This window comes from Corella eumyota, chromosome 7 (assembly GCF_963082875.1).
Source record: "Corella eumyota chromosome 7, kaCorEumy4.1, whole genome shotgun sequence".
In the NCBI taxonomy this organism is placed as follows: domain Eukaryota; kingdom Metazoa; phylum Chordata; class Ascidiacea; order Phlebobranchia; family Corellidae; genus Corella; species Corella eumyota.
The window spans coordinates 715,922-740,741 of NC_137496.1; the positions used below are offsets into that span (position 1 = coordinate 715,922).

Sequence of the window (24,820 nt, forward strand, 5' to 3'; positions counted from 1 at the left end):
TAACATATTATTTGCAGTAGTATTAGTCTGTGTTTATGATATGGCCAAATTTACAGAAGGTAAAAACTAAAAATAATTTAGGCGCCCTTTTAATCGGCGATTCGCAATTTAAATTTTCGGTGTTCGGGGCGATTTATTTTAAAAGTTTGTAAGATATTGTCTGATTGTACGTAATTGTAACGTTAACTCATTTTAAATGTTGATTTCTTGAAACATAATTACTTTTATAGATTAAATAAAAACTGTGAATTTATAAACCTAAGAAAATGACTGAAAAAACACGTAACAAAAATTCAAATATTATGTGGTCAAAAATTTGTACACGATCAATCCACGTGGTTGTTACGATCACAATTGCAGTCATTCTTCTTGTAAAGGACACAATTTTACAAGAACACTTCAAACAACAATATTTTCTGTTACCGCTGTCGTTTATTTTCGCTGTGGTGGTGTCGATAGTTTTGTATTTTACAGTAGCATGTATGGACCCTGGCTTTGTTAAACGCGAAGATTATGATGTTGAGGAAATAAGATTAATTTTGGATGATGAGAATACAGAAGATATGCCTTTATATGAAATCAACAATATAACTGATAACATGGACTTGGAATTAAATGATGATACAAAACAATTGCTACATCGCAAGGAGAGATTATCGGAAAAAACTAAAATTTTAGGCAGTGATGATAAAACATATCATTTTAACCTTGAACCTAATGAGAGATGTGGATTATGTGGTTTACAGCGTCCTATTCGAGCCAAACACTGTCGTGAATGCAAGCATTGTGTTCGTAAGTTCGACCATCATTGTCCATGGATAACAAATTGTGTGGGTGAACGAAACCACAGATTTTTCTGGACTTTTTTGTTTTTTGAGCTGTGTTTACTGTGCTGGGGAATTTATATTTCAACAACCGGTTATACCCCACATAAACTTCAATCAGAATGGATCTCGGCAAATATATTATTACTATTTGTCGATATAATGATGGGTATACTAACATTAGTTGATATAACCTTACTGGGCATACATACCTACTTGTTATTAGCCAATCAAACCACCTGGGAGCAAATGAGTAGAAGTCGGATTTCCTACCTGAAAAATCTCGGTGAAATGGAGAATCCGTTTTACTTAGGAATGTGCAGAAATATTTACACCTTTTTCTGTCATTTTAAACCTTATGACTGGAATGTGATTTACGCGAAAGCACGGAAACAAAGTAATGTGGAAAGTTATGAGGATTCTGACTCTGAGAAAGAAACTGAGTTTTGTGAAATTAAAATGGAAAATGAATAAAAACTAACCTTAGTTTAAATTTATTTATACAAATCTTCAACTTTTTTAAAACTATTCAAAAGTCTATAAATTTACATATTAAATAAAGGGTGATTAAATGTATATACAAACAGCTTTTGTGCTACCATTGTTTTTATTGGTGAAGGTTTACTTAAGTTTCTGTGCCATATATTAAACTGTTAATTTAGTAGAATTTAATTTCTTTTTAATACTCGTATAAATTTACTTAAATGTGTTACTTTTAATTTACTGTGCCTTTGGTTTTTAAATAAGATATATCTGCAGTAATTTATATCAGTCAAACAAAAGTATATCTTATATGATGAAATTCTTAATTATTTATTTTTGTTGCATTTCAGAGAATTTAAAAAATATTAAAATTATGGACGATTTAAAACACCAGGTTATGGTTAACCAGTTTGTTCTGGCTGCTGGTTGTCTTGCACAAGAAGCAAAAGAACATTTAAAATCAGCTCATTGGCAATTTGAGGTAATTTTAAAAATTTTTTGACAAGTTATTTTTATTATTGACAATTATAAACCTAACCTAAAAATTTATGATTACAGATTGCTTTAAGTCGGTATTTTCAAGAATCAGGAATCCCACATCAGCATAATCAACATCCTGTATGTACACCTTAACTTTCAAATCATTCATGCATGATTATGTATAACAATTTAAACAATACAATAAACTACATAACTTGCAATAAAAAATCCGACAAGGACAAAATGGGTTTAATACGTATGACATTTTTATATTGTTACAAAATGCTTTATAGTAGTTTATGGCCTGGCCCCAATTTAATTGTTGAACCATTATAAATTATAAATTTTTGTTATTTTTAAAACAGTTGTGTCCACCAACCAATACACCAGCAACACCACCAGCTTTTCCTGAGGCTTTACTTGCTTTCTCTAAAATGCAAGCATCCGATATTAAACAACCTTCACAAGGAAATTTACAAGGTTCATTAGTTGTTTTCTTTTTTTATGTAAAAAGGTTGCTTATTAGGTTTTTATCATACTTATTAAGTGTTGTCAATTTGCTATATTGTTGACATGCGATACTGTTTTTTTTATTGACCTTCTAATTTTACCCCAGCATGAAATTCCATTTTACTTATTCATTTTACGACATTGTGAGAATTGGACCCAAAACCCTAAGTGTTATATTTATACAATGTGTATGTTATTAAATTTTACAGTCATTTTGCATTTAAGAATCTATTGATCATGGTTTAGATATAATTAAGAAATAGTTACCATATTTCAATAATGTTTATACCAATTCATGTTATTTAAATATATATTTTTTTAGGTTCAAATAATTCACAAAACTCGAACAACCAACCAAGTTCACATCATCCTCAACATGAGTTTATGAAAACATCGACCAGTTAACAACAAATTGTTTGGGAAGATATTTGTTAAAAAACACAAAACTTACCTCAATTTAAAAAATTGAGTTACTTTATAAAAACTTTTTTTACTGGAAAACAATAGTGATTCTGGAGCAAAAATTATTGTTGAAAAATAATAAGTTACACACATTTGCAATTACCAACTAAAAATTCAATTTTCTGCCTAAATTTGCTTAAAAAAAAAAATGGACAGAAACTTAAATTTTTTTGTTTTTAGTGAATTTTGCTTCTACTTTGTGTTTCAATTATTTTCTTTTAAGATATCATGTTTTAACGCTTACTACTACTTTGCTTTCAATCTATTTTTCTTCTATTTTTGTGCCTATTTTTTTTAAACTAGGCATTCTAATATGGTTGAATCTTTTTTTTTTATTTTGAATTTGGAACTTATTTTAACTGATGTTTATAGTTTAAGATTTGTATGGTGAATGGTAGTAGTCTTACAAACGTCTCTTACTGTGTTGCAGACTTTAGACAACAATTTCTAAAGAGTTTTTCGTTTTCTGTAAAAACATATTTGGCTTTAAAAAATTGGAAATAAATAACTTAACAAAAATGCTTTTTTTTATTACTTTTTGTTTAAAAGAAAGGTTTTATAGAGTGTATTAAACATGATAAGTGCCAAGTAAAAAAATTTCTACATAAAATAAAAAACCTACTAAAAGTGTATTTTGTATGTCCGATTTTTTTATCGATAAAAAAATTAAATCGGACATGGAAAAAAATTTCAGATGTTCTTAAAAACTTTATATGTTTAAGTAGATGATATTATCAAAATGTTACAACCGTTAAGTAGATGAAGTAGCTTTTCAAATGTTACAATCGTTTAAGTAAAAGATTTTAAGTAGGGCGTGTAGCTCAGTGGTAAGACGCTGATCTACGAACGTACAGAGCTCGGGTTCGAAGCCGAGTCTTGACATTTTTAAAAAATTATTTTTTAATTTGCAACGTATAATTTAATTTTCGCAAGAATATTTCCAGTTGTCAGTTAGCCTTGTGGTTGTGTCCGTAGGACGTTGTTGTGTTGTCGTTGTTGTCATGTGGTTGTCAGGTTCAAATCTCGGCAGAGGTGGTTGTGTCCGTAGGACGTCGGTTGTTTCCGTTGGTTGTGTCCGTAGGACAACAAAGGCAGAAATAGAAACAGGTAGAAAAACTTTTTCCAAACTTTAGCTTATTGTTAAGGGATGGGGGTACTAACCACCTCTCTCTCCCCTTTGGTTCGAAATCAGTCAAATACAATTTTATTTTATTAAAGAACGATTTTACAAACAGTGTTAAAATGATGATAATCTGGTTTACAGCGTCATCTTCGTATAACAATTTCGACATGGGTGTGTAGCACAGTGGTAAGACTCTGATCTACCAACCACAAGATCTTTGGTTCGAATCCTAAAAAATTAATTATTCGTTTTTAAAATTTTGTCTAAGTATTGCCAAATGTCCACTTACATTAAAGTTTTCGCAGCATTCTTTCAAGTTCTCTTGTGGCCGAGTGGTTATGTTGAGGTAGTTGTACACTTGTAGTTGTTAGGTTCGAATCTAGGCAGAAGTATAAAATTAGTTAGTTAGTTAAAACAGTTAAATCAGAAATACAAAAATAAAAGTAAAATCAGAAAGACAAAGAAACAAAAATTAAATCAGAAATACAAAAAAATAACTTTTTTTTTTTTAAAACGATTTTCAAAAATTGCGAATCAAAAATTGTGAATATTTTGAAAAATTCGAGAAAAGGTCAAAAAACGCTAAAAACCGGCAAATTTGGCCATTTTTGCGCTTTTTTTGCACAAATTGTTAAATTACTCGAAAACTACACAATATTGAGCAATGGGACCACTTTTATCTGATTCAACGCGCCCTAATACACATTCTGACGAAGTTTGGGGCAATTTGGGGTCAATAATTTTTTGAAATTTGGGCCGAAAATTTTCGACGTGTACTAACTAGCAAGCAAAATTTTCAAAATTCGCCCAAAAAAAAAATTCAATTAAAAATCGCTGAAATTTTATGTGCACAACCGCAGAGAAAAACCAATTTAAATTAACCAAAAATAAATCAAAAAAATCTTAAAATAAAGATTTTATAGAACTTTTACTAAAATATTATGACGTCATAGTACCGTGGGAAAAAAAATTAATTCCCCGAAAATTTGTCACATTAAATATTACGGGATGTAGATATCAAAAAATTAAGTTTTAGATTTCAAATTGTTTTAGGTTTTTCATAAATAAATATTTTGTAAAAAAATTAAAAAAAATTATCGCAAAAATCAACGAGGCCGAGATTTGAACTCGAGAATTTAGAGTCTATAGTCTACGACCTTAACCACTACGCTACGTGACTACATTTAAAACTATGCGAGAAAATAAATCCAAGTCACAAAACTAACTCCGCAAATATAAAAAAAACACGGAATGCAAAATGCCTCAAAACCTTTTCTTTTTAAAATGATAATAGGTCGAAAGGTCACGCAACAGCTACAATTAAATTAAGTTAATATTTCTTTAGCGTAATAATAACAGGTCGAAAGGTCACGCGACCGCTTGAATTAAGTTCAAAATTTACGTGTACTTATTTATTTAGCGTATTACTTAAAGGTTGAAAGGTCACGCGAATGTCCCCTATACGCAAATCTATTTGATATTCACGTATCTATTTAACATAATATTACCCAATATTATTGATTCCTAGATTCCAATCGCTTTTGTATTTGATTCCAATTGTTTTTTTTTCCAAGTTCAGTAATATCATTTCTAAAAAAAATAACACAACTGGTACTTATTAATCATATACGATTTGAAGTTACAATTAAACAAAACGAATGAATAGAAATGGTGAACAAAAAAAATAAAATTTGAAAAAAACGACTCTCGTGCACCATCTTGCAGTAAAAAAAATATTATAAAATTCGAAAAAAAAAGAATTTTGGGCACTTTGGGGCAAAAAAAATATCCTTTTAATTTAATAGAGGTCAGTTTAAAGTCTTTAAAGTCAAGTTTTTGTCGAATTTTGGTGACTAATTTTTCCCGCCAAAACAGCGATTTTCGGCATTTTCTACAAGGGTTGGTTGCCTTGGTGTTTTTGCTAAATTTGGCCAAAAATAAAAAAAAAATATTTTGGCATTTTTTTACAAAAAAGGCATTTACAGTCTACTATAAGCTATCCTAACGTTTCAAATCTGTTTTTAACATTTTAAAAATCACGTTTTTATCAAAAAATAAAATTTGAAAAAATGCGACTCTCGTGCACCATCTTGCAGTAAAAAAATAATTAAAAAATTAGAAAAAAAAGATGGTCTACTTATCTTATTTTTAGTAACGACCGAAATGATGATTTTAATTTGTCAGATTATTGTTCCCAAAATGGATGACCTGCATTAAAACATAAACGGGTTATAATATATTCTTGGTTTGTAAAAGTTTATGTAGTAAGTCTTTACAAAAGTACATTAATCGTTGTAGAGGAATTATTTAAAACATTATTTAACTTGCCCAAAAACGAAAAGTTATATCAAACAAAATGGCCTCGGGTTTTTCTGTGTGATTTACTTTTGGTCTGGTCGCCTGATAAGTCTATGACGTTTGGTCACGTGTTTACACCTCGCGTCTCCGGTCACGTGTTTACACTTCGCGTATCTGGTCACGTGTTTACACCTCACATCTATGGCCAAGTGATCTAGCTTAGCGTCGATCTTATTTTGATTATAAATAACAAAAACTTACCTTCAATGTGTCAGTTTAATAATACTTCCATTAGTTTCTTCATAGAATAACTTAACATCGTACAAACTCTTAATAATGTTGATTTAAAAATTTTATTTTTGCTAAAAACATAATTCACAACTTAGATAACTAACTTATTTTTGGCTTAAACCCGTAAAATAAACTTATAAAGCTAATATAATTACAATAAACTATAGAACTTCTTTCCAAACTATTCTTCTTCGAAATTTTAGATATAAAACTACTACAGTGCAAAACCACGCCTTTAATGGAGCAAGAGCACGTGTTGATAAATATCGCACGGGAATTTGTAATCAAGGTTTACTCTTTCCTCCTCAAGCCAACAACTGATGTTAAATAATATCATTTATCCTCGATGGGAAAATGTATTTAGTGAAAACTTTATCGAAAATAAGTTATTTTGGCTTCTGCGCATTTATTGTCAAAAATTTTGTTTGCCAAAAAGTTACCCTAAGTAAATATACTAATTGATGACGTATATATAAAACTTCTGTTACCCCAGTTTTACTCAAAACTAAACTAAAATCAATTTAACAAATTTAAAATATAAATCGTAGCATTTAAGAATATAATGTGCAACTTTATTAGTAGCCTATTCACATAGAAAATATAAAAAAATAATGAACTAAAGAGATTTAAAACTAAACTTCAATGTAATGTTGTTTAAAAATAACAAAACATAAACTTAAGGCATGTTTCAAGCTAGAAAATATAGAAAACTATAAGCTTAAAAATATGTGCAAAGGTCAGTAAATATAAACTGTACTACAATAAAAAAAAAACTAAAAATAAATCTATATTTAAATAAAAAAACGCATCATATTATTATCAGGGACCCTTGATACGAAGTTTTAAATATCCCAAACACTTAACTATTATATGGAAGTATTCATATTATTAAAGTTATTGCACTATAACAATAAGTTGACTGTTAAATTAATTGCTTCAAATAAATAAAAGGCAAAGTGCCTGAACAATAAAGATTATTTATAAATTAAAAAGCACAAAAGCAAAATATATTTGTGAGCATGCTAGCAAAAATAAAAAAGTGGTTAGCAAAAAGAATGATTTAACATAAACATTACAGATTATTAGTTTTTTGTTCTTTATGGTTTTGTTTATTATTACAAACTTAAAAAATAACCATAACCACTATTCTATCTTTACCTTTAAAGCTACCTTTGTATTTATATCTACTTCACTGTTTATAAATGAATTCAAGTTAAAGATTTCAGTTATCTGGTTCATAATAAGCTGTGTGTGACATGTTACCATTTGTTAATGGGGTTTCTTCGGTATTATCATATCTGAAACAAACATTCTAAATTTAAACTTGCACTTTATTTTGCGTACATTTGAAGTTGAATAATTTAAAAATTAAATAAATCCTTAAAATAAAATAAAAATAATTCCTACCCAAATAAGACATCTTCGTCTGATTCATTCAAAAGTGTGAATCCTGTATCTGATCTGAAGACCGGTTCTAAAACAACAAAATTTTATCGTTAAACAAAAATAAATGACAGCGTGGTGTAGTGGTCAAAACACTTGGCTTTACTACATAAGGTCCTTGGTTCGATTTCCACTGATCTCACGTTGTAGCATCCTTCAGTAAGACACTATAAAAGGTATGCACTTCAGAACTCGGGACTGGGTCAGGGTAACAAATGTTTTCCTATGTTTTGGCCAAAAAATTGACCGTTCCAGATTAAAGACAAAGAACTATAACAAAATTATTAAAAACATTTATATAGAAAATAAATACTCAGTAAAATAAACATGCTTTATATTTCTGTAAATGCAAGTGGATAATCACCAAACAATGTCACCAAGTTTTTAACAAATTGTCACTTTTGAAATGTTTAAATATTGACATTAATAAGCTGACCATGTCAAATGTACCAAAAAAAAACAAGTATAACTTTGCCATAACTCTAACATGTTCCCCAATGTACCACTATAATATATATCGTGTTGGTGTTACTTGGTTACTAATGTGCAAAAATTATGTTAAAAATCACCCAGTTATGCAAAATGACATTCCATTTACTTACTGCTAATATTGCAGTACCTTCACTTTCTTAAACAAAAAATGATTTATTTAAAAAAACAATAAACTAAAATATGGGTAACATTATGTACACCAACAATCTAGGTTTATTTTCTAAATAACTAAAACATAAAAATAATAATAAATGTATATATTACCTGTCAAGGCATTTTTCGTTGGTGAATACACGAAGGCCATGGTGTAGGTGTAGAAGTTAACAAGTCCATAGAAACACATAAACTCAGCAGGTGACATTTATGTTAAGGAAAAACAAACAAATTATGTAAATATAACATATTCTAAAAGTTATAAAAATATCTCATCATAATTCATTAGATTTGTTGTACCGTCTCAGTCTCAAATTGCCTTTGCTAGTTTAGTATATATATCCGAGTAAGAATATTAGTTAAAGCCTACTTTAAATTTAGATTTATTAATGGTTAAATTGTTAAGGATATAGTTGTGATATTTTGAAGAAAGTGAAGCGGTGAAGTTATCTTGTAACACACTTGATCCAAATCTTAAAATCACTATCGATAAACTAAAAAATATTAGAAATTAAATTATTAATTTAAATATTTTACTTTAGTGTGTTAGATTTTATATTTTTGGGAAGAAGAGTGTGCTGTTGTGACGTGTTTTGAGCAATTTGTATACACCAGGCTCAAGGCAGAAACCCTTTGGCTTGTAGTCTGATGCCATGAACGATAAACGACACTACTACTAGACTAAATTTTTTTTTTTGATAAGTTAACCAAATTATATTAAACAAAGATGCTACCTTATGGCAAACACACAAGCAGTTAAAATGGTCAAGAATTTGAGTCTCAAGTTGAAATAAGGTTTTGCATGAAGCTCGGTGAACGCTCTGATAAGTAAAAATCCAAGGTACAAAACATACAAGCCAGCCATCAGGAAGAAGAATATTTTCATGCCCTGGAATAGAACACAATTGGTTAAATACAATTTTAATTTAAAGTTCTCTGAAAAAAATCAAAAACTAGAACACCTTGACAAAAAATAAGGTTTAAGGCATGCAATAAATTAATTATTGGTACACAAGTATATTAAATGTTTATTTGTTGATAGGAAATACCTTGAAGTTTTTGATGTCAGTTGTGTATTGGTATGTTGGGTCTTGTAGTTCATTATACCTAATAACAATAACAAAGTAGTCATATATATTTTATTTTTATTGTAAAAAGGCAGACTTAGCAGCCTAGCCACATTAAAACAATTCCCACAGCCCAATCTAGTCTTGTGTACCAGGTTGGTATGCTTTTGACCTCGACAGCAACTTACTGTTGGGGTACACTACATCACTCTCTTTAAAAGTAACTTCAACCATTCCTTAAATATTATAAAATTATAACTTACTGTTGCCATGACCCCAATGTAACTGCTGACAACCAAAACAGTCCACAGATGATCAATTTAGGGAAATAAAACGTAAGGAAATGTTTCTTCCCGTAGTTTCTTATCCCATGGTAGATGCACAACCAAAAAAGAAGAAGCATGCATAAGAATGTTGCCTAAAAATTAATTAGAATTTTGTTAAACTTTATTTTTTATTTCTAAATTTTTATTTGATTCAACAAACCTGAAAAAAGGCGTCAAACATTCCTGGAATCCAACTTTTGACCAGAAAACTTAACGGGAATATTGGGTCTACAAAGTTAAAATATAAACAATTTAAACAAAAACTTATCATGTATTTTTTACTTATAAGTATAATAAAAAAAAAGTGACAAATTTTGCTAAAATTTGACATAAGGTATTAAAGATTTGGACACATAATGATATAAACAAACTGAATAAGTACTTACTATTTTAACAAAAAGTTCTTACCATTATAAAGTAAAAGAAGAGGCAACAAAATTGAAATCCATTTTTGTTCCATCGACCATTTTTTCATGTGATATTTTCTTAGAGTGTGTGCAAATAAACACTACAAAAAAAAGTTTTAAAAGCAAATTTAAATGCGATAATAGTAGTTGATAGCTCGCCCTACGGTTGGCATTTTAATTGTTTTATGGTTACAACTCTTAACTAATAATTGCGGGCAATAATTTACCTGCACATAAACAAAAGTTTTTCTTTATTTAAAAAGATATAAAAGGACATACATATATAACAGACATTAAGCTCCATTTTATACAAATTTAGTCACTACATCACTATAGGACATCGACAACACTGAAGCAGAAATAGTTTTAGGGTATTAATAATTTAACATTTGACAAATATCACTTATATACAAAACTAATTTTGCAAAAACTAAAAATCAATTTCACTTACCGTTACCATGAAAGTAAGAACTAAGAATACAAATCGAAACCAAATTTCAACTTGAGTGAATGTTGGGTTGTAAGTTTTAAACTAAAACATAAAATTATAAGAAAGAATTAAACTATGGTGTTGTTAAACAGGTCAAGTTACAATGTACTGCAATTTCCAGCATGGTATAGTGGTTAGAACACTTGGCTATACTACATCCTGAGTTGAATCCCCACTGCTCTCAAGCTGTAGCGCCTTTAGTAAGGTGCTTTAAACGATATAAACTCCTGCTGAGCTAACACTAAATCAGAATTAATATTATCGGACAATTATAATTAATAATATCCCCAACTGCCAAAGACTACTTGAGACTGGGACTGGGTAACAGATGTTACTCTATTTTAAGGTCGTGAAGTTGACTTTTCTACATCAAGAATAAATAAATAAAATAAAAGATAATTTACAAATACCTGAAAGATGACATCATCGATCAAATGATTTTTATTTTCCAATCCTCCAAAAGTAATTTTAACTCGGAACCTGGACAGGGAAAGGTATCCAAGATGTAAGACAACAATTGGTTCACAGAACCCTGCACCTTGGCAGTTAAGTGTTCTACAACAAAACAACAACAAATTAAATTTAAAAAATAAGTTTAATAATTTTTGAATCATAAAAATGTAAAGTGTTGTCTGATAATTGCACTGAATCATAAACAATGCCAGTTCAAAATTAAATTAAAAAATGTTTAAAAAAAATTATAATTTGGTATAATAGGAAATGTAATTTGCAACTAATTATTCAAAACTCATGAACATTAAATTGATATTAAACTTATTAAAGTTGTTAATATAAACCTCATATGTGAGCTGTGAGTTAATCCAGATCCACCTGAACCATCATCATCAATTGAAAACATCGTCACATTTAACTCAAAATTATGGCCATATATTGTTCCTAAGTAAATAAGTTAATTGAAATTTGCTATGGCAGCTTATTTAAATATATCTGAGCTATAAATATTTTGATTTTTATAATTATTAGTAAGTTAAAATTTATTACCAGGTGCATTGTTGATATGAATATTTGTAAGCAACCAAATTTCTTGATTAAAAGTTGTCAAAACAGGAGAAAAAAATAAAAATGGCCCCGTCTGAAAAATAAATTAAAATCACCAAAGTTTTTTGTTGTACAAATATATTTTGTTTTAAAATGTCAGGGTGTAGTAACTTACTGAAATTAAATCTGGACTTGTTATGGTTGTTGAAGAGTTGACTGTTGTGGTAGATAAAACAACTGGACCTACCAAACAAAGTGATTAAAAATTTGATTTGGTTTACAAAAGCTTAAAAAGGTGCATGATCGCACAACTTATGGATTTTGCCGGATATACGTAAATTACTTAAAAGTTGGCAAAAATTATTCTACAAATTCTGCCAGCGTAACTTTGAATTTGCATTATAGAAAAAGGTGTTAATCAATACATTTAACTTACCTGCTAATCCTGTAAGTGCTGTTAGAAGAAAGCTGGAAATGAAAGCAACAAAAACCAACACAAATTGTTGCTTTGTAAGTGTGTACAACCTCATTTGCATAGAACTAAAAAAAATTGTACAATTTGCTAAATCCTAAAATTAACTTTACCAATCCACAACAAAAATGTAATCTCAAATTTTTCTTAAGTCAGTTATTATACCATTTAAACTTAGTTAAAGCAAGTAAATTATAATTAACCAATAAAACTGTCACAAAATTTAGTAATTTTAACTTTTTTAAAACTTTTATCAAGCAGTCAAAGTTACAGATAGAAATACGGACTTAACAGTCAAAATACGTCAACTTCAGTACTTTAAAAGCAATTTATAACATACCTTTCCATCTTTAAGCTGTTGTTTTCTATAGTTGTTGATTTAAACAGTTTAGAAAGTTAATTCCAAGTTAAGTTTGTTGTTTAACCGCAAGTTGTTGAAACACGTATGTATTTGCACAACAATCGTTGAATTCGCTATAAAGAAACCAAGTTTTTACGTCACGGATTGTATTGTTTTGGTTACAGTGCAAGCCCTATATAATATCCTTATGTTACATCTAAACATAGACATTTTAAAGGGTTTATGTATGTTAATAGCTTTTAATTAACATAGGCTAAATATCAGTCTACAGTTTTTAAACTAATAAAGGCTTTAAACGCAAAGAATATAAAAATGTCGGCTACAAAACGTTTACTTTCGGGCGTTCGTATTCTTGATTTAACCCGAGTTTTAGCTGGACCATTTGCGACTCAAATATTCGGGGATATGGGTATGTATTTAACTTATCTTAACCCTTAAAAATGCTACACCTTAGTAAAGGGCATAAATATTTTGCCTTATCAAATAAAATGTAAGATTTGGTTTGGTTAGCTATAGTATTAACACTATTATATTTTCTATACAGGAGCAGATGTGATCAAGGTTGAGCACCCAACTTCAGGTGATGACACTCGTACTTGGGGACCTCCCTTTCTTGACAACAAAGAGAGTGCCTACTTTGTGGCAGTCAACAGGAACAAGCGAAGCGTTGCCGTTGATTTTAAGAGCAAGAATGGTGCAAAAATTATCCAAAAACTCGCTTCAAAAAGCGATGTTTTAATAGAAAATTTCGTCCCCGGAAAATTACAAACTTTTGGGCTTGGTTACGATGCTTTAAATAAAATTAATCCAGGATTGGTGTATTGTTCGATCACAGGTTTCGGCTCAGTGGGTCCATATAAACAAAGAGGTGGTTATGATGTCATAGCAGCTTCAATTGGTGGATTTAATCACATTACAGGTAATACCATTAACAAACAATTAGGGGTTAAAATATCATTAAAATTTTAATAACTTTTGTTATGTTATCAGGCCCAGAAAATGGAGACCCTTGCAGAGCAGGAGTAGCTGTTACTGATATTGCAACTGGACTATATGCTCATGGTGCAATATTAGCTGCTCTACTTCAAAGAGAAAGCACTGGAAAAGGAACAAAAATTGATTGTGATCTTTTATCCACACAAGTTGCTGTGTTGAGCCATATTGCAAGTGCTTATCTTAATTCTGGTGTGGAGCCAAAGAGATGGGGCACTGGGCATGGGTCAATTGTTCCCTATCAAGCATTTAAAACAAAGGATGAAGTTTACCTGACTGTGGGTGCTGGCAACAATAAACATTTTGAGTTACTTTGTGATACCATGGAGCTTCCAGGCCTTAAATCTGATGAAAGGTTTAATGATAATGCAAGCCGTGTTCTCCATAGATCAAAACTGATTGAAATATTAACGCAAAGATTCTGTGAGAAAACTTGCACAGAATGGCTTAAAATTTTTGAGGGGCTACCGTTTCCTTATGGTCCCATTAATAACATGAACCAAGTATTTAGTGACCCTCAAGTTGTACACAGTGGTATAGTACAAGAAATCTCCTCTAAGGATGAAGATTCAAAGATTAGAGTTTCAGGTCCTCCTGTTACTTACACTGAGCATGAATACTCACACTCCATGCCACCATTGCTAGGTCAACATACAAGAGAAGTTCTCACTGAAGTAGGAGGTTACACAACAGAAGAAATTAAACAGTTGGTTCTGGATAAAGTTATAAAAGCTTAAAAGCGTTTTTAAAACAAGTTGTATGTAGTTGTCCTCTAATTAAAACCTACACCTGAAATTAAAAGATTAATTTGCTATTATTTAAAAAGCATGTAGTTTTTAATATTAATTATTTTATCTATGCAATTATTCAATAAATACCTTTTTTATCGATTAATAATATGTATAAAAAATAAAGCAAAAAATTATGCAAATTAAAGTTGTACCTTTTCTCATTTTTAAAAACTAAGATATTTAATACCTAGTAAATTTAGAAGAATTATGGTTAAGGATATCTAAAACATTAATTCAAAATACTTCTTGTAAGCTACTAAAACAAATGTAAATTTTTAAAACTAGTAATAAATAATCAACTTAAATAGTAGAAAACCCTTCATAAATAACAAATTCATTAAGATTAACTGCAACAGTCATTAAGATTCACTGCTTTTTTGATCGTTAGTTTTAGTTCCAAATATTTCATCCCAGTCAACTTTCTCCCCTGTTGAGTGTTTTCCTGGTGGAATTTTAGGCATTATACTTTGCATTTTTGCTGTAAACTCTTTAAGGTCTTTAACACCCATTAATTTCCAGACTGTAAAACAAAACAACGAAAACCCGGTGACAGAGTACACTGTAGCTCGCCCTAGCGCTCGCAATGCTAATCTAGGACCACTTTCTAAACCGTTTTCCATGACAACACTGCTTTGAAAATCAACTGGGTCTCGTTTTCTAGATTGGGCCAACATCATTCCAAATCCACCAATCGCTGACATCCCTGCCACGCCGAATAAAAACCCTGCACTTTGAATCGGACTAAGAGAAGCTTTTTTGTCTTTTTCTGGGTGTTTTGAGTTTTCCATATTTAGTTTAAATTTAGGCAGCTATCGCATATATAATAAATAAACTACAAACTCCTTTAAATAAACAAGAAGCCCAATATTTACTTATTTACTGTACAACATCAGTTTTAAATCTAGGTTATTTTAAAAATGCGTTTAAAAAAATTCACGTAACCTTTTAAAAAATTTTTAATGCGAAAACAAGGGGAATACCCTATCTTGAAATCTAACTAAATTATTATTTTTTTTTATAAAAACGAGGATAATTATTTTTCAACAGCAATATACCGGAATAAATAGTATATCGGTTAAAATAAATTCCTTTTTTAAACATAAATAATTTTGGTTTTGTAAAAATTACATTAATTAGAGTTATACGTATCTTAAAGATGTGTTGCTTGTTCAAAAATCGCTTACTTTTTAATTTTATTTCTACTAAAAGTTCTATTGATTTGAACAAGTAAACATGAAATAAACAAGTAGTATTTCTTTTAAAACTATCTTAAGTTTGTTAAAAAGCAAAACAACTTTAAATTTATTGAATTCATTTGTATCTTTATTTAGTAATTTAAGAAGCAAACATTCAATGATTTCCAAATTTCTTTGAAGGATTATTGGAGATTTCTCTGAAAAATCAAAATAAGTAACATTAAAATATATCTTTACCGCAAGAGGTTGGATTTAAAATCAGTGCCAAAACCACTAGTAAAAATACTATATACAATAATGTTTGAAGACACCCCAAAATTGTTTTCCTTTTTTTGTATTTCACCAAATGCGTATTAAATCGCTGAATTGAATTTTACCTCAAAGCCTTATATATTATTTAATGTTTTTAGTTTAAAATGTAAAACTTACTGGTTCGCAAGTTGGCGAAATTCCTCTAAAAAATCCAAGATGGCAAAGCAACGAATCATCTCCGTTCAATTGAAATCCAGAAGGGCATGAGAACCGTATTCGATCAAATTCGTTGTAGGTTGTCTTCTGAGGGCTGTAATTTGTGTTGGATGATATAAAGGGTCGCCTACAGGTTCGTTGGCAGTTAAATCTACCATCACCAGAAAAACCAAATTTGCAAGTGCATCTTACTCCAAAGAATTGGGGTGTACAGATCGCATCTCTATGACATGCGCTTAAACAGGGGTCTCGAGTCGGCCTTGGAAAATCTAAATCATAAATAGTAATTTTTACAACTTATATAATACAAAATCTTTTTAACTATTTAAACTCAATACTTACTGGGAAGAAGAAGAAATCCATTCGTTTGAGCCAACATACAGACTCCAACCAATATTAGAATTAGACAGGCAGTTTTCATGTTGACGAGAAGTGTTGATAAAATTTAAAAATTGACCTTTAATTGTAAATGTTTAAACAATTAAAAACTTATTATAAACTTAATTAAAAACTGTTTGTTTTTATAAGCATTTATTTTACCCGCAATTAAATTAGGAAAAGTTTAAATTTTTTCGATGATTAATATAAAAATTTCGATTTAATTCCATTAATTTCATCATCCAGTTTCTAAACAACAAATCAATTTATTATTATTTAGTGGTTAGGGTCTTTTTAATATACTTTAAACAAATATAGATGTAGTTAATATGTTAAAACCAGTTAAGGTGTCTGAGTTTTAATATTTGCTTTTACTTAAATTGTTTAACGGAAACTATAATAGAACAATATATGCAATGCAAATAAATCGCAAAATCGTGAACAAAAAACTTTATAAAATCAGTTAGAATATAAGATTTTATGGTAATTGGAAGTAATTGGACATTGTACTACCCTTAAGGCCCTTGATTCAGTTTCAATGTAAACGTGACAAATATATGGATGATCATACAACAGAACCTTTGGTTATCCGCACAATGATTCATATATATTTCATCATTCTAATATCTTGTTTTTGTAAGTGTAAAAATAAGATGTTATTGAAATTTACCCCTTGGCGATCTCATTGGTAATAAAATACTTTTTCTACGTCATTGAGTACACAATTATTATCACACAGTTTCTTTGAAAAACAACTTTTTTGTACGAGTTATTTCTCAAAACACAAACTCCAAATGTCCAATTTTTAATTTATTTTACCAAAAGCGCTTAGAACATGATAACAATTATAATTAATGCTAATTAAAGCCTACAAATTGCAATAATCAAAAACAAATTCAAAATTTTCCCAATAACTTAATGCGAGCAAGATACTGCAATATAAAAGAGAAAAGAACCAGGAAAAATTAGTTTAGGAATAAAGAAACAAAATCGAACTTCAACTAGATGTAAACGAACTTTTTGACTCAATATTGCAATTTAAAATTAATATAGCATTAAAAGAAGCAAATTAAGCAAAATAGCTTTGTTCAGAGACCAGAAGTTATTGAAAAAATTAATTTAAGTGCTTTACCTTAAGGAACTCTTAAAAAGAAAATGTTTAAACAATGATTGTAATTATGGCACAAATCTAAAAATATCAGAACCTAGATTTTAATTAACTACACCTTGATTAAACAGAATTAAAAGGTCAACACCTTTTTTATTAAAAATAATTTGTTTTAATTAAAATAAAGCGAATTATGATTAATTATAAACAAGCTATGGGCGCAATAAAACCTGAAAACTGTCAGGGTTTTCAGTTTTAATAAATGAGACCGTGAATGATGACTCATCTTTCATCACCGCCACCACTTCATCTGTTACTAAAACATGAATATTTGATCTTGGTGGTTGGTATAAAATCCTTGAAATTCTGGAGCAAAGTGAAGTGTCATTGTCCTGAAAAATACAAGCACTTGCCGCCTTCGTTAACTCTTCTATTGTTGCTCTTTCAAGGTAGAAGGCTTTATAAATGGGCATTGAATCATCATTTTTATTCACAGCTGGTGTTAAGTATATTGTAAGTCTCGGATGCATTGTTTTAGCTCGGAGTGCATTATGGAGTCTTATACCATCGGAACAGCCACATATTTGGGTTACATCATCTCTAGATAAGGCCAATATATCACTGCCAGAAAAGTTGGTGAAATGCTTGATAAAGGGCCCAAAGCGAAAGCGTTGCAGCCATTCTTGTAATTGCAAGGGTGTTGTAGATGAGGTTATAATATTTGATTTGTTCTTGTTTTTATAATGGTTCGTTGAACTTTCCTGCGCTGTGTTAATTGTTTGTGAAATTGGGGCTGGAATGCAAGGAGGAGGCATTGCAATAGAATCTAACGAAGGGCTGTACGATTTAGTTCTTCTATCATTATGCATTATAGCCTTTGAGCTGCTATGTGATACAACTGAGTAATTGGTTTGAGGTGTTACCATTTCTGTTATTTGCTCTAATATATGAGTGTGACTGGAGGGCCGAGTTAAATCTACATCTGTAGGATCAATTGGGTTTAAGGTTGGCATACATTCGCTTAGAAGTGTTGAATCATAAGAAGGTTGATATTTAAGTTTATCGTCTGTGGAGCGCTTCTCCATCTTATCCTTATCTGTTTTTTGTTTACGATCCGCTCCTTTTGGTTTAAAGACTTTAATTTGACAGCTAGCAGAATGAATGTAATGTCCCAACTCACCATTTGATTCTAGAGCGTAAGTATCAATTTGAATCCTGAATGGCACCCCCTTCTCACCTCCATGTTTTTTAGGGGTAAACTCAGTGCTAATACAATGCACTTGTATCCAAACCGAAGCTTCTTTTTCAATTTCCCAGACAAATTCAACAATATTAAGATGATCAGGGTTTTCACGAGGCTGCAAAACTCCGACAGACATCGGGATATCAATGTTAAGCAACCTATCACCGGGTCTATTAAATTTCCAGCTTTGAAATTGTTGGTATTCTGTGTATTGCAAGCGTCGATCATGGAACACAACACGAAGTTGACTTTTAACAAGTTTTAAGTTTCCCAAGTTTTGTATCTCCCTTAGTTTTTTCAGTTTGATTTCATATGATTGTCCTTGATTAAGATAAGTTAGAGTCTCCTCATATACTTTGGTAGCAGGAGATGTAGGAGCACATAACATGTATTGCAAGGGAGGCAAACCCTGGTTAGTGGCATTGGAGAGAAGTCCTTCTTGGCGAAATATCGGCAAATTTAAAACCTCACTCATGTTGTAAGCGTTGGCCCCCAGTTCGAGTCCCAGTCCAGACAAATTGTTATCAAAATCCTTGACTAGATCAGATTCCATGCCATCCATTTTCACCCATGTAGACAAATCTTGTTTATCACTTTGAGATTGATGATCCTTAATTATAATATTTATATTTAAAAAGACAACCCTCAAGCCCAATTTAAGGGTACTTTTAGTACCACTGTTGCCCTACTTAAATTACTAGGACATGGCAACAATAGGAATCAAACTCAGAACCCAGTGTATGTATTGTTTAGGACTCTTAAAAAAAACTTTAAAACTATATAACCAATTTGCATTTAAAAATTATACACAATTATGACTATGCTTAAAACAATTAACAAATCTCCTTACCTCAGCAATATTTCCAGTAGTCGTAAGATTTAGTGAAGTTTCCTGGAGTTGGTTTACAGAAATGCTATTTGATAACGTTTCTTCCTTGTTAAATGGAAAGTTCTCTTCATCACTAATTCCAAGTAAATGGGGCGTGTTCGAAGGCACGCAAGTCACGCTTGGATGTCGTTGTGTGATTGACGATAAGGAGCTAGAGCTACTTTCTCCACTAGAGGGCGGGCTAAGAGGAATACCAGAATTGGGGTAGGATCTGACAAGGGCAGTTTGTTGGTCTTTCCGACTAAAATGAGCGAGTCTTGTTCCTGTAAGAGGACTTATAGTCGCAGGTACTTTCCGTTTTAATGTTTTTGGTTGGATATCGTCTTCTAGTAAATGGAAAAACTGGTTTTGATTTTTCTCAGAGGAACTGAGATTTCCAACGGCAAGTCGTTTGCTTTGTTCACTATTAGATGGTGCTCCGGTAGGGACAACTAAGAGATAAGTTTTCGATGAAATTGGCGAGGAATCGACTTGAGTTTTTGACGCCAGTGTTATCGGTTTAATTTTCACAGTTGGAAAAATTTTCTGCATGCGTTTACGTTCTGACGGAATGTTTAATTAAATTAAACTGACAGACAGATAAAATCTTAAATAAGTTTTCTCACAAGCTTAAAAAAAGAAGGATATAATTAATTTAAAGATATATTTATGTTTTTAAATTATATAAAGCGTTTGTTTACAAAAAAATTTCGGCAACTTTAGGGTATATGCAAAACGCGGATCAATGTTTTGGATATTTCGGATTGCGGAAACCGTATTTTACAATACTTCATTATCCTCAGTCTGCAAATATTAATAACTCTACATTTTTAGTAAAATCAAAGTGAATTTAGTCTAAAAATCTGCAATTGAATATTTTATTTATTAAAAGGTAATGCCACCCTTCACATTTAATTTATCCCACTATTTTTTATTTGTATACCACCATTTCCAAAACCAAAAATATAAAATGAGGTCGTTCTGTTGGAAACAAAGTTTTCATCGTATCAAAAACACAAAGTTAAACATCATTGAAAGATACAGAAAGAGAGAAGCCATGAAATCGAGTAACCTCGTTGGTCTGGAATTGAAAATAAGCCCCAGGACCGACATCGCATGAGAAAGTAGGCTTTCCTTGGTAAGATCCTGAGAATGTATATTCGTAGTCGTTGTTATCAGAGTGCAAAGTTACCACATCTTCCGCTTCTGCAGTAGTAAAATCATCAAACGTCATATACAGTCGAGCCCCTTTATTTGGTGGATTCAAAAACCAGCACTCGTTTAGGTCATTTGGATAGTTGTTGGGGTAGTTTTTCGATGTTATTGTTGAAGTGTTGGTTGCGTTGTGCACTATGGAACAATTATGATTTACTTCGGCTGTAATATAGCGTATGTCAAATCCTTCTGCAACAGCTTCTTTGTCTTTCGACAGTGAAAGATAAATATAAATACCGGATGAGTACACTAACGTGGAGGCTGTGACTTCACTAAAATCGCCGATAAGATTGCTTGAATCGGTAAAATCCCCATCAAAAATCCGTAGCTGATTTCCAGAATTAGCTAGGTCAACTTTAATTAAATTTAGTTCAACTACGACATCTCCGCTTTGATAAGCCCAAAAAGTGAAGCAGTAGTCTACGTTTCCGAATGTTTCAGGACGATTTATAGGAAAGATTATCTTACTCTCGTATGTATAGGAATAGAAACTCGCGTCGTGGTCACATTCTACTGGAACATAGCTGAGTGTTGTACCTACCGTCGTTGGATCTGGTTTTGGGATAAGCTCATAACCTATACGGAAGCCTCTGTTAGTGTACAAGTAATCGCTGTATAGAGCAACGAACAAGTCTTCACCTGACGTCCGCATTGGGTTTTGCCAGTAGCTTCCTAGTATGAGCGACGTAATTAAAGAAGACATCTCAGACGAACCATCGTGAAAAAAAAGGGTGTCGTTGTACAGATTTAATGCTGAATCAAGAACGTAAAACTCTATAATATACTCAGATGAGTAACCATGTATACGCCAGGTCGTATAGCTGTTGATTTCATATCCATCTGGGTAGTTTTGAGAAACTAGATAATAATACACACCTACCTCGGGAAATATATGTATTATATCATCACTAGACTGAACTGTTGTAGTGGTGTGGGGCATTGTCGTTGTAGTATCACTCGCTTTAGTTGTGGTAGTTGTAACAGGAGTACTTGGAAAAACGTGTCTATACTTTAACTCAAATCCAGATTTCGTTACTGTTCCGTCGGTTAAAAATTTAATAAATATATTGTTACCCGTGGAATATACAAATTGCTCGCTTAGCGTACCATAATAGTAATCAATAAGGGGTTGAGAATCAGAATCACCATCGTATACATTGATCTGGTCGCAACAAGACTCAGTTTGAAATTTAACGAGGTGCAGTTCTATGATGTAAGAAGGATCCAAGGAAGTAATCAGCCAAGAGCAGTCTATGTTGTTGTTATAATCTAATGGGTAGTTTGGCGAATAAATATGCTCCTGGTTTTCATTTGCAGTTAGGCTGGTAAGACTTTCGCACGTGGTCTGTTTAAAAAAAAAATAACAAAAAAGATATAACTTATTTTATAAATATAGCAAATTTTGAATATATAACCAAAAAAATGTTATGCTTACATTATTTTGACTAGAAGAATTTGCTATCCCAAAGCTTATGACTATGAAAAACAACAGAAAAAACACGTTTCGTTTCATATTGAACAGCTCTTTTGATGTTACTGTAACTTTGTTCATAGGCTCACTAATACTTCAACACGATGTTAAGGTGTTTTTCTACATAAAGAAGTATTTATAGCGATGAGAACGAATACACATGTTTAGAAAGCCCCCCAAGACTTGGTAAACAAAAAAAATTTCCGTAAATGATTTTTAAAAAAGAATAAAAATATACCACACATATTAATTTAAACAAATAAACCAAATTTTTTTATGTTTTAATTAAATTCTTGCCATAAAACTATTACAAAACGCACAAAAAATGTGACAGGATGTTAACAATTTACGTCACGATATATTTGTATGTGGATTGAGTCATACTTCAGTTAAGAGTCCTATAAAACACGTGGATAAACAAAACTTAATTTACTTTACTGTATATGCCAGTAACAGTCATAAAACTTTAAATAAAAGGATAATTTTAGGTGTACAGTAATGCCTTTGACTGATAGAATAACCCAGCTATTGAAATTTTCGCTAAACAGCGGAAGATTTGAAGCCTGCCTTAAAAATATTAAAGTAATATCGGCCGACGCAGGAAAAATAAAATGCGAAATGAAAGTTGGGAAGGAACATCTTAACATGAATGATACCTTACATGGAGGTTGTACTGCCACTGTAGTTGACCTGGTTTCTTCTATTGCATTAAGCACAATGCCCCAACATCAATTTGGTGTCAGCACAGATCTTAATGTCTCGTATATTTCATCTGCAAAAGTAGGAGATAATTTACAGATTACAACTGAAGTGCTAAGATGTGGAAATATACTTGGGTTTGCTGTCGTTAATATCCATAATCAAAATAACAAATTGATAGCATCAGGACGCCATACAAAGTACATGAAAGCACCATCTAACAAAACCAATTAAACCTTTTTGTTTACTTACTTTTAAATTCATTTATGCATTTTTAATATTTGTTGATAGTATATTTACACAAACAATAGAGTTGTGTGTTCTATATGTTATATATACAAACCTTTAACTAACTAACTTTATGTTGTTATCAGTTTGTTAAATTGTTTTGCATTTAGAAATGCTTAGGCTGCTACATGCTTTGTCTTAATTGTATAAGACTTTTACTTACTTCAAAACATAGAGATTTATTAAAGTTGGCCGTACATCAAAAAAACTTTAGAATTTTCAATCAAAAATCGAACGCAATGACGTTTTGCATAAAAAAACAATCTTCCTATTTTCACACTTCTTCCGAAATTGCTGGACAATTGGACTTTTTTAAGCAACACAATCAAGATAAAAACAATAATGCTGCAAAGCAGTTGGACAGTATAAAAATCTCTACAAGAATAATCGAAGACAAACCTGATCTTTCAGTGCTTGAACCAATTGTTGTTTCTTTAGATTGTGAGATGGTTCAAACTACAATGTCGGACATGTCCCTGGCACGATGCTCTGTAATTAGTTACCAAGGTAATTTTAATATTAATCCAGCAAATATTAAAGCCCAGAATCAAAAAATTTTAAATTTGTGTTTGTAAGTATAACATAGGAATAAACTCAAAAATTAATATTTTTACCTGGTAGGTGAAGTTCTGGTCGATGTTTATGTAAAGCAAAAATATCCAGTTCTTAATTATCACACAAGATACAGTGGCATCACAAGAGAACAATTATTAGATCCAAATTGTTTAACTTATATTCAAGCACAAAAAGAGGTAAATTAATCCTAATTAACTATCTTTAAACATTATGCTGTTGCTTATTACCTTTTATTGATCTAACCATTTTTTCTACTTTTATAAAGGTGTTGAATGCTATTGATGGCAAAATAGTAGTGGGCCATTCAATTAAAAATGATTTAAAAAGCCTCAAAGTGTGGTTACCATCTTGCCAAGTTATCGATATTGCATGTCTACCTGATGTTGTAGACACATTACGAGTTAACTTTCCTGATAATAAACGAACCTCACTTCAAGTAATGTCAAAACTATTACTAAATCAATCCATCCAAGTAAGTTTAAGGCATTATAAATTACATTTTAATTTGTTAGTATAATATCAAAGCTTTTAAATAACATTAACTAAACATGTAATAAACTGTTAATATTCAAGTTTAATTTATTCCCATTTTAATTTATTTTTAGACTCACACCCACTGTTCAGTTGAGGATGCCCGCGCTACGATAAATATATTTAAATTAATTTCTCATCTTTGGTTGGACAGCAATAAAACTGTTGTCGAAAAGTTTACGAGAAATCCAGAAATGTTTAAGGATGAATACTGGGCTCAATATACAAACAATTAATCAAATATTTATTTTAAATTTAGTAAATTATTTTTAACTTTATTCCACGATTAACGTTTTTTTTTATGTTAGTGTTTT

At 30.9% G+C, this 24,820-nt stretch overlaps 10 protein-coding genes across 11 annotated transcripts; 5 read left to right on the forward strand and 5 right to left on the reverse strand.

The window, feature by feature from the left end:
- Positions 1-25: 25 nt before the first annotated feature.
- On the forward strand, positions 26-1,298 carry LOC145760469 (palmitoyltransferase ZDHHC12-B-like). The gene has a single exon (XM_082574369.1). The coding sequence runs from the start codon at positions 267-269 to the stop codon at positions 1,296-1,298; it is 1,032 nt and encodes a 343-aa protein (XP_082430495.1). The 5' UTR covers positions 26-266.
- A 177-nt stretch (positions 1,299-1,475) lies between these two features.
- Positions 1,476-3,272, forward strand: LOC145760470 (UBA-like domain-containing protein 2). The gene is made up of 4 exons (XM_082574370.1): positions 1,476-1,788; positions 1,866-1,925; positions 2,153-2,267; positions 2,620-3,272. The coding sequence occupies exons 1-4, from the start codon at positions 1,618-1,620 to the stop codon at positions 2,700-2,702; spliced, it is 429 nt and encodes a 142-aa protein (XP_082430496.1). The 5' UTR covers positions 1,476-1,617; the 3' UTR covers positions 2,703-3,272.
- Positions 3,273-7,065: 3,793 nt separating this feature from the next.
- On the reverse strand, positions 7,066-14,371 carry LOC145760467 (transmembrane protein 181-like). Of its 2 annotated transcripts, XM_082574367.1 has the most exons (17): positions 12,661-14,371; positions 12,285-12,388; positions 12,024-12,091; positions 11,852-11,942; positions 11,647-11,746; positions 11,260-11,404; positions 10,811-10,891; positions 10,361-10,460; positions 10,113-10,180; positions 9,890-10,044; positions 9,609-9,666; positions 9,294-9,448; positions 8,971-9,053; positions 8,671-8,760; positions 8,517-8,542; positions 7,879-7,945; positions 7,066-7,769 (listed from the first exon to the last, which is right to left on the reverse strand). In XM_082574367.1, exons 1-16 carry the CDS (start codon positions 12,666-12,668, stop codon positions 7,907-7,909), a joined length of 1,371 nt encoding a protein of 456 aa, XP_082430493.1. In that variant the 5' UTR covers positions 12,669-14,371; the 3' UTR covers positions 7,066-7,769; positions 7,879-7,906. The 2 variants fall into 2 exon arrangements, with proteins under 2 accessions (XP_082430493.1, XP_082430491.1); XM_082574365.1 differs by lacking the exon at positions 8,517-8,542 and having other exon boundaries at positions 7,067-7,769; positions 12,661-14,368.
- On the forward strand, positions 12,811-14,451 carry LOC145760468 (succinyl-CoA:glutarate CoA-transferase-like). Its single transcript, XM_082574368.1, has 3 exons — positions 12,811-13,090; positions 13,226-13,600; positions 13,672-14,451. Exons 1-3 carry the CDS (start codon positions 12,994-12,996, stop codon positions 14,409-14,411), a joined length of 1,212 nt encoding a protein of 403 aa, XP_082430494.1. The 5' UTR covers positions 12,811-12,993; the 3' UTR covers positions 14,412-14,451.
- Positions 14,452-14,545: 94 nt separating this feature from the next.
- Positions 14,546-15,364, reverse strand: LOC145759861 (transmembrane protein 242-like). Its single transcript, XM_082573716.1, has one exon. It carries the CDS (start codon positions 15,251-15,253, stop codon positions 14,825-14,827), a length of 429 nt encoding a protein of 142 aa, XP_082429842.1. The 5' UTR covers positions 15,254-15,364; the 3' UTR covers positions 14,546-14,824.
- Positions 15,365-15,815: 451 nt separating this feature from the next.
- LOC145759556 (uncharacterized) lies at positions 15,816-16,607 on the reverse strand. Its single transcript, XM_082573409.1, has 4 exons — positions 16,472-16,607; positions 16,091-16,398; positions 16,039-16,046; positions 15,816-15,858 (listed from the first exon to the last, which is right to left on the reverse strand). Exons 1-4 carry the CDS (start codon positions 16,548-16,550, stop codon positions 15,816-15,818), a joined length of 438 nt encoding a protein of 145 aa, XP_082429535.1. The 5' UTR covers positions 16,551-16,607.
- An 827-nt stretch (positions 16,608-17,434) lies between these two features.
- Positions 17,435-20,344, reverse strand: LOC145759041 (transcription factor CP2-like). The gene is made up of 2 exons (XM_082572772.1): positions 19,709-20,344; positions 17,435-19,468 (listed from the first exon to the last, which is right to left on the reverse strand). Exons 1-2 carry the CDS (start codon positions 20,276-20,278, stop codon positions 17,828-17,830), a joined length of 2,211 nt encoding a protein of 736 aa, XP_082428898.1. The 5' UTR covers positions 20,279-20,344; the 3' UTR covers positions 17,435-17,827.
- A 308-nt stretch (positions 20,345-20,652) lies between these two features.
- Positions 20,653-21,999, reverse strand: LOC145759913 (cubilin-like). Its single transcript, XM_082573768.1, has one exon. It carries the CDS (start codon positions 21,879-21,881, stop codon positions 20,748-20,750), a length of 1,134 nt encoding a protein of 377 aa, XP_082429894.1. The 5' UTR covers positions 21,882-21,999; the 3' UTR covers positions 20,653-20,747.
- A 1,031-nt stretch (positions 22,000-23,030) lies between these two features.
- On the forward strand, positions 23,031-23,345 carry LOC145759557 (acyl-coenzyme A thioesterase 13-like). The gene has a single exon (XM_082573410.1). The coding sequence runs from the start codon at positions 23,031-23,033 to the stop codon at positions 23,343-23,345; it is 315 nt and encodes a 104-aa protein (XP_082429536.1).
- Positions 23,346-23,438: 93 nt separating this feature from the next.
- LOC145759558 (interferon-stimulated gene 20 kDa protein-like) lies at positions 23,439-24,742 on the forward strand. Its single transcript, XM_082573411.1, has 4 exons — positions 23,439-23,906; positions 24,021-24,151; positions 24,241-24,447; positions 24,581-24,742. The coding sequence occupies exons 1-4, from the start codon at positions 23,528-23,530 to the stop codon at positions 24,740-24,742; spliced, it is 879 nt and encodes a 292-aa protein (XP_082429537.1). The 5' UTR covers positions 23,439-23,527.
- The last annotated feature ends 78 nt before the right edge of the window (positions 24,743-24,820 follow it).

What these genes read in the sequence shown, in the direction of transcription:
- LOC145760469 (XM_082574369.1), top strand. Translation starts at nt 267, where the DNA reads ATGACTGAAAAAACACGTAACAAAAATTCAAATATTATGTGGTCAAAA.
- LOC145760470 (XM_082574370.1), top strand. Translation starts at nt 1,618, where the DNA reads ATGATGAAATTCTTAATTATTTATTTTTGTTGCATTTCAGAGAATTTA. An exon ending in CAGCTCATTGGCAATTTGAG is followed by an intron (nt 1,789 to 1,865) that starts GTAATTTTAAAA and finishes TTATGATTACAG; the next exon opens with ATTGCTTTAAGTCGGTATTT. An exon ending in ATCAGCATAATCAACATCCT is followed by an intron (nt 1,926 to 2,152) that starts GTATGTACACCT and finishes TTTTTAAAACAG; the next exon opens with TTGTGTCCACCAACCAATAC.
- LOC145760467 (XM_082574365.1), bottom strand. An exon ending in ACTCACAGCTCACATATGAG is followed by an intron (nt 11,405 to 11,646) that starts GTTTATATTAAC and finishes GTTTTGTTGTAG; the next exon opens with AACACTTAACTGCCAAGGTG. An exon ending in ACATTGGGGTCATGGCAACA is followed by an intron (nt 9,667 to 9,889) that starts GTAAGTTATAAT and finishes TATTGTTATTAG; the next exon opens with GTATAATGAACTACAAGACC.
- LOC145760468 (XM_082574368.1), top strand. Translation starts at nt 12,994, where the DNA reads ATGTCGGCTACAAAACGTTTACTTTCGGGCGTTCGTATTCTTGATTTA. An exon ending in TCAAATATTCGGGGATATGG is followed by an intron (nt 13,091 to 13,225) that starts GTATGTATTTAA and finishes TTTTCTATACAG; the next exon opens with GAGCAGATGTGATCAAGGTT. An exon ending in TGGATTTAATCACATTACAG is followed by an intron (nt 13,601 to 13,671) that starts GTAATACCATTA and finishes TTATGTTATCAG; the next exon opens with GCCCAGAAAATGGAGACCCT.
- LOC145759861 (XM_082573716.1), bottom strand. Translation starts at nt 15,253, where the DNA reads ATGGAAAACTCAAAACACCCAGAAAAAGACAAAAAAGCTTCTCTTAGT.
- LOC145759556 (XM_082573409.1), bottom strand. Translation starts at nt 16,550, where the DNA reads ATGAAAACTGCCTGTCTAATTCTAATATTGGTTGGAGTCTGTATGTTG. An exon ending in TGGATTTCTTCTTCTTCCCA is followed by an intron (nt 16,399 to 16,471) that starts GTAAGTATTGAG and finishes TTTATGATTTAG; the next exon opens with ATTTTCCAAGGCCGACTCGA.
- LOC145759041 (XM_082572772.1), bottom strand. Translation starts at nt 20,278, where the DNA reads ATGCAGAAAATTTTTCCAACTGTGAAAATTAAACCGATAACACTGGCG. An exon ending in CTACTGGAAATATTGCTGAG is followed by an intron (nt 19,469 to 19,708) that starts GTAAGGAGATTT and finishes ATTATAATTAAG; the next exon opens with GATCATCAATCTCAAAGTGA.
- LOC145759913 (XM_082573768.1), bottom strand. Translation starts at nt 21,881, where the DNA reads ATGCCCCACACCACTACAACAGTTCAGTCTAGTGATGATATAATACAT.
- LOC145759557 (XM_082573410.1), top strand. Translation starts at nt 23,031, where the DNA reads ATGAAAGTTGGGAAGGAACATCTTAACATGAATGATACCTTACATGGA.
- LOC145759558 (XM_082573411.1), top strand. Translation starts at nt 23,528, where the DNA reads ATGCTTTGTCTTAATTGTATAAGACTTTTACTTACTTCAAAACATAGA. An exon ending in ATATTCAAGCACAAAAAGAG is followed by an intron (nt 24,152 to 24,240) that starts GTAAATTAATCC and finishes ACTTTTATAAAG; the next exon opens with GTGTTGAATGCTATTGATGG. An exon ending in TACTAAATCAATCCATCCAA is followed by an intron (nt 24,448 to 24,580) that starts GTAAGTTTAAGG and finishes ATTTATTTTTAG; the next exon opens with ACTCACACCCACTGTTCAGT.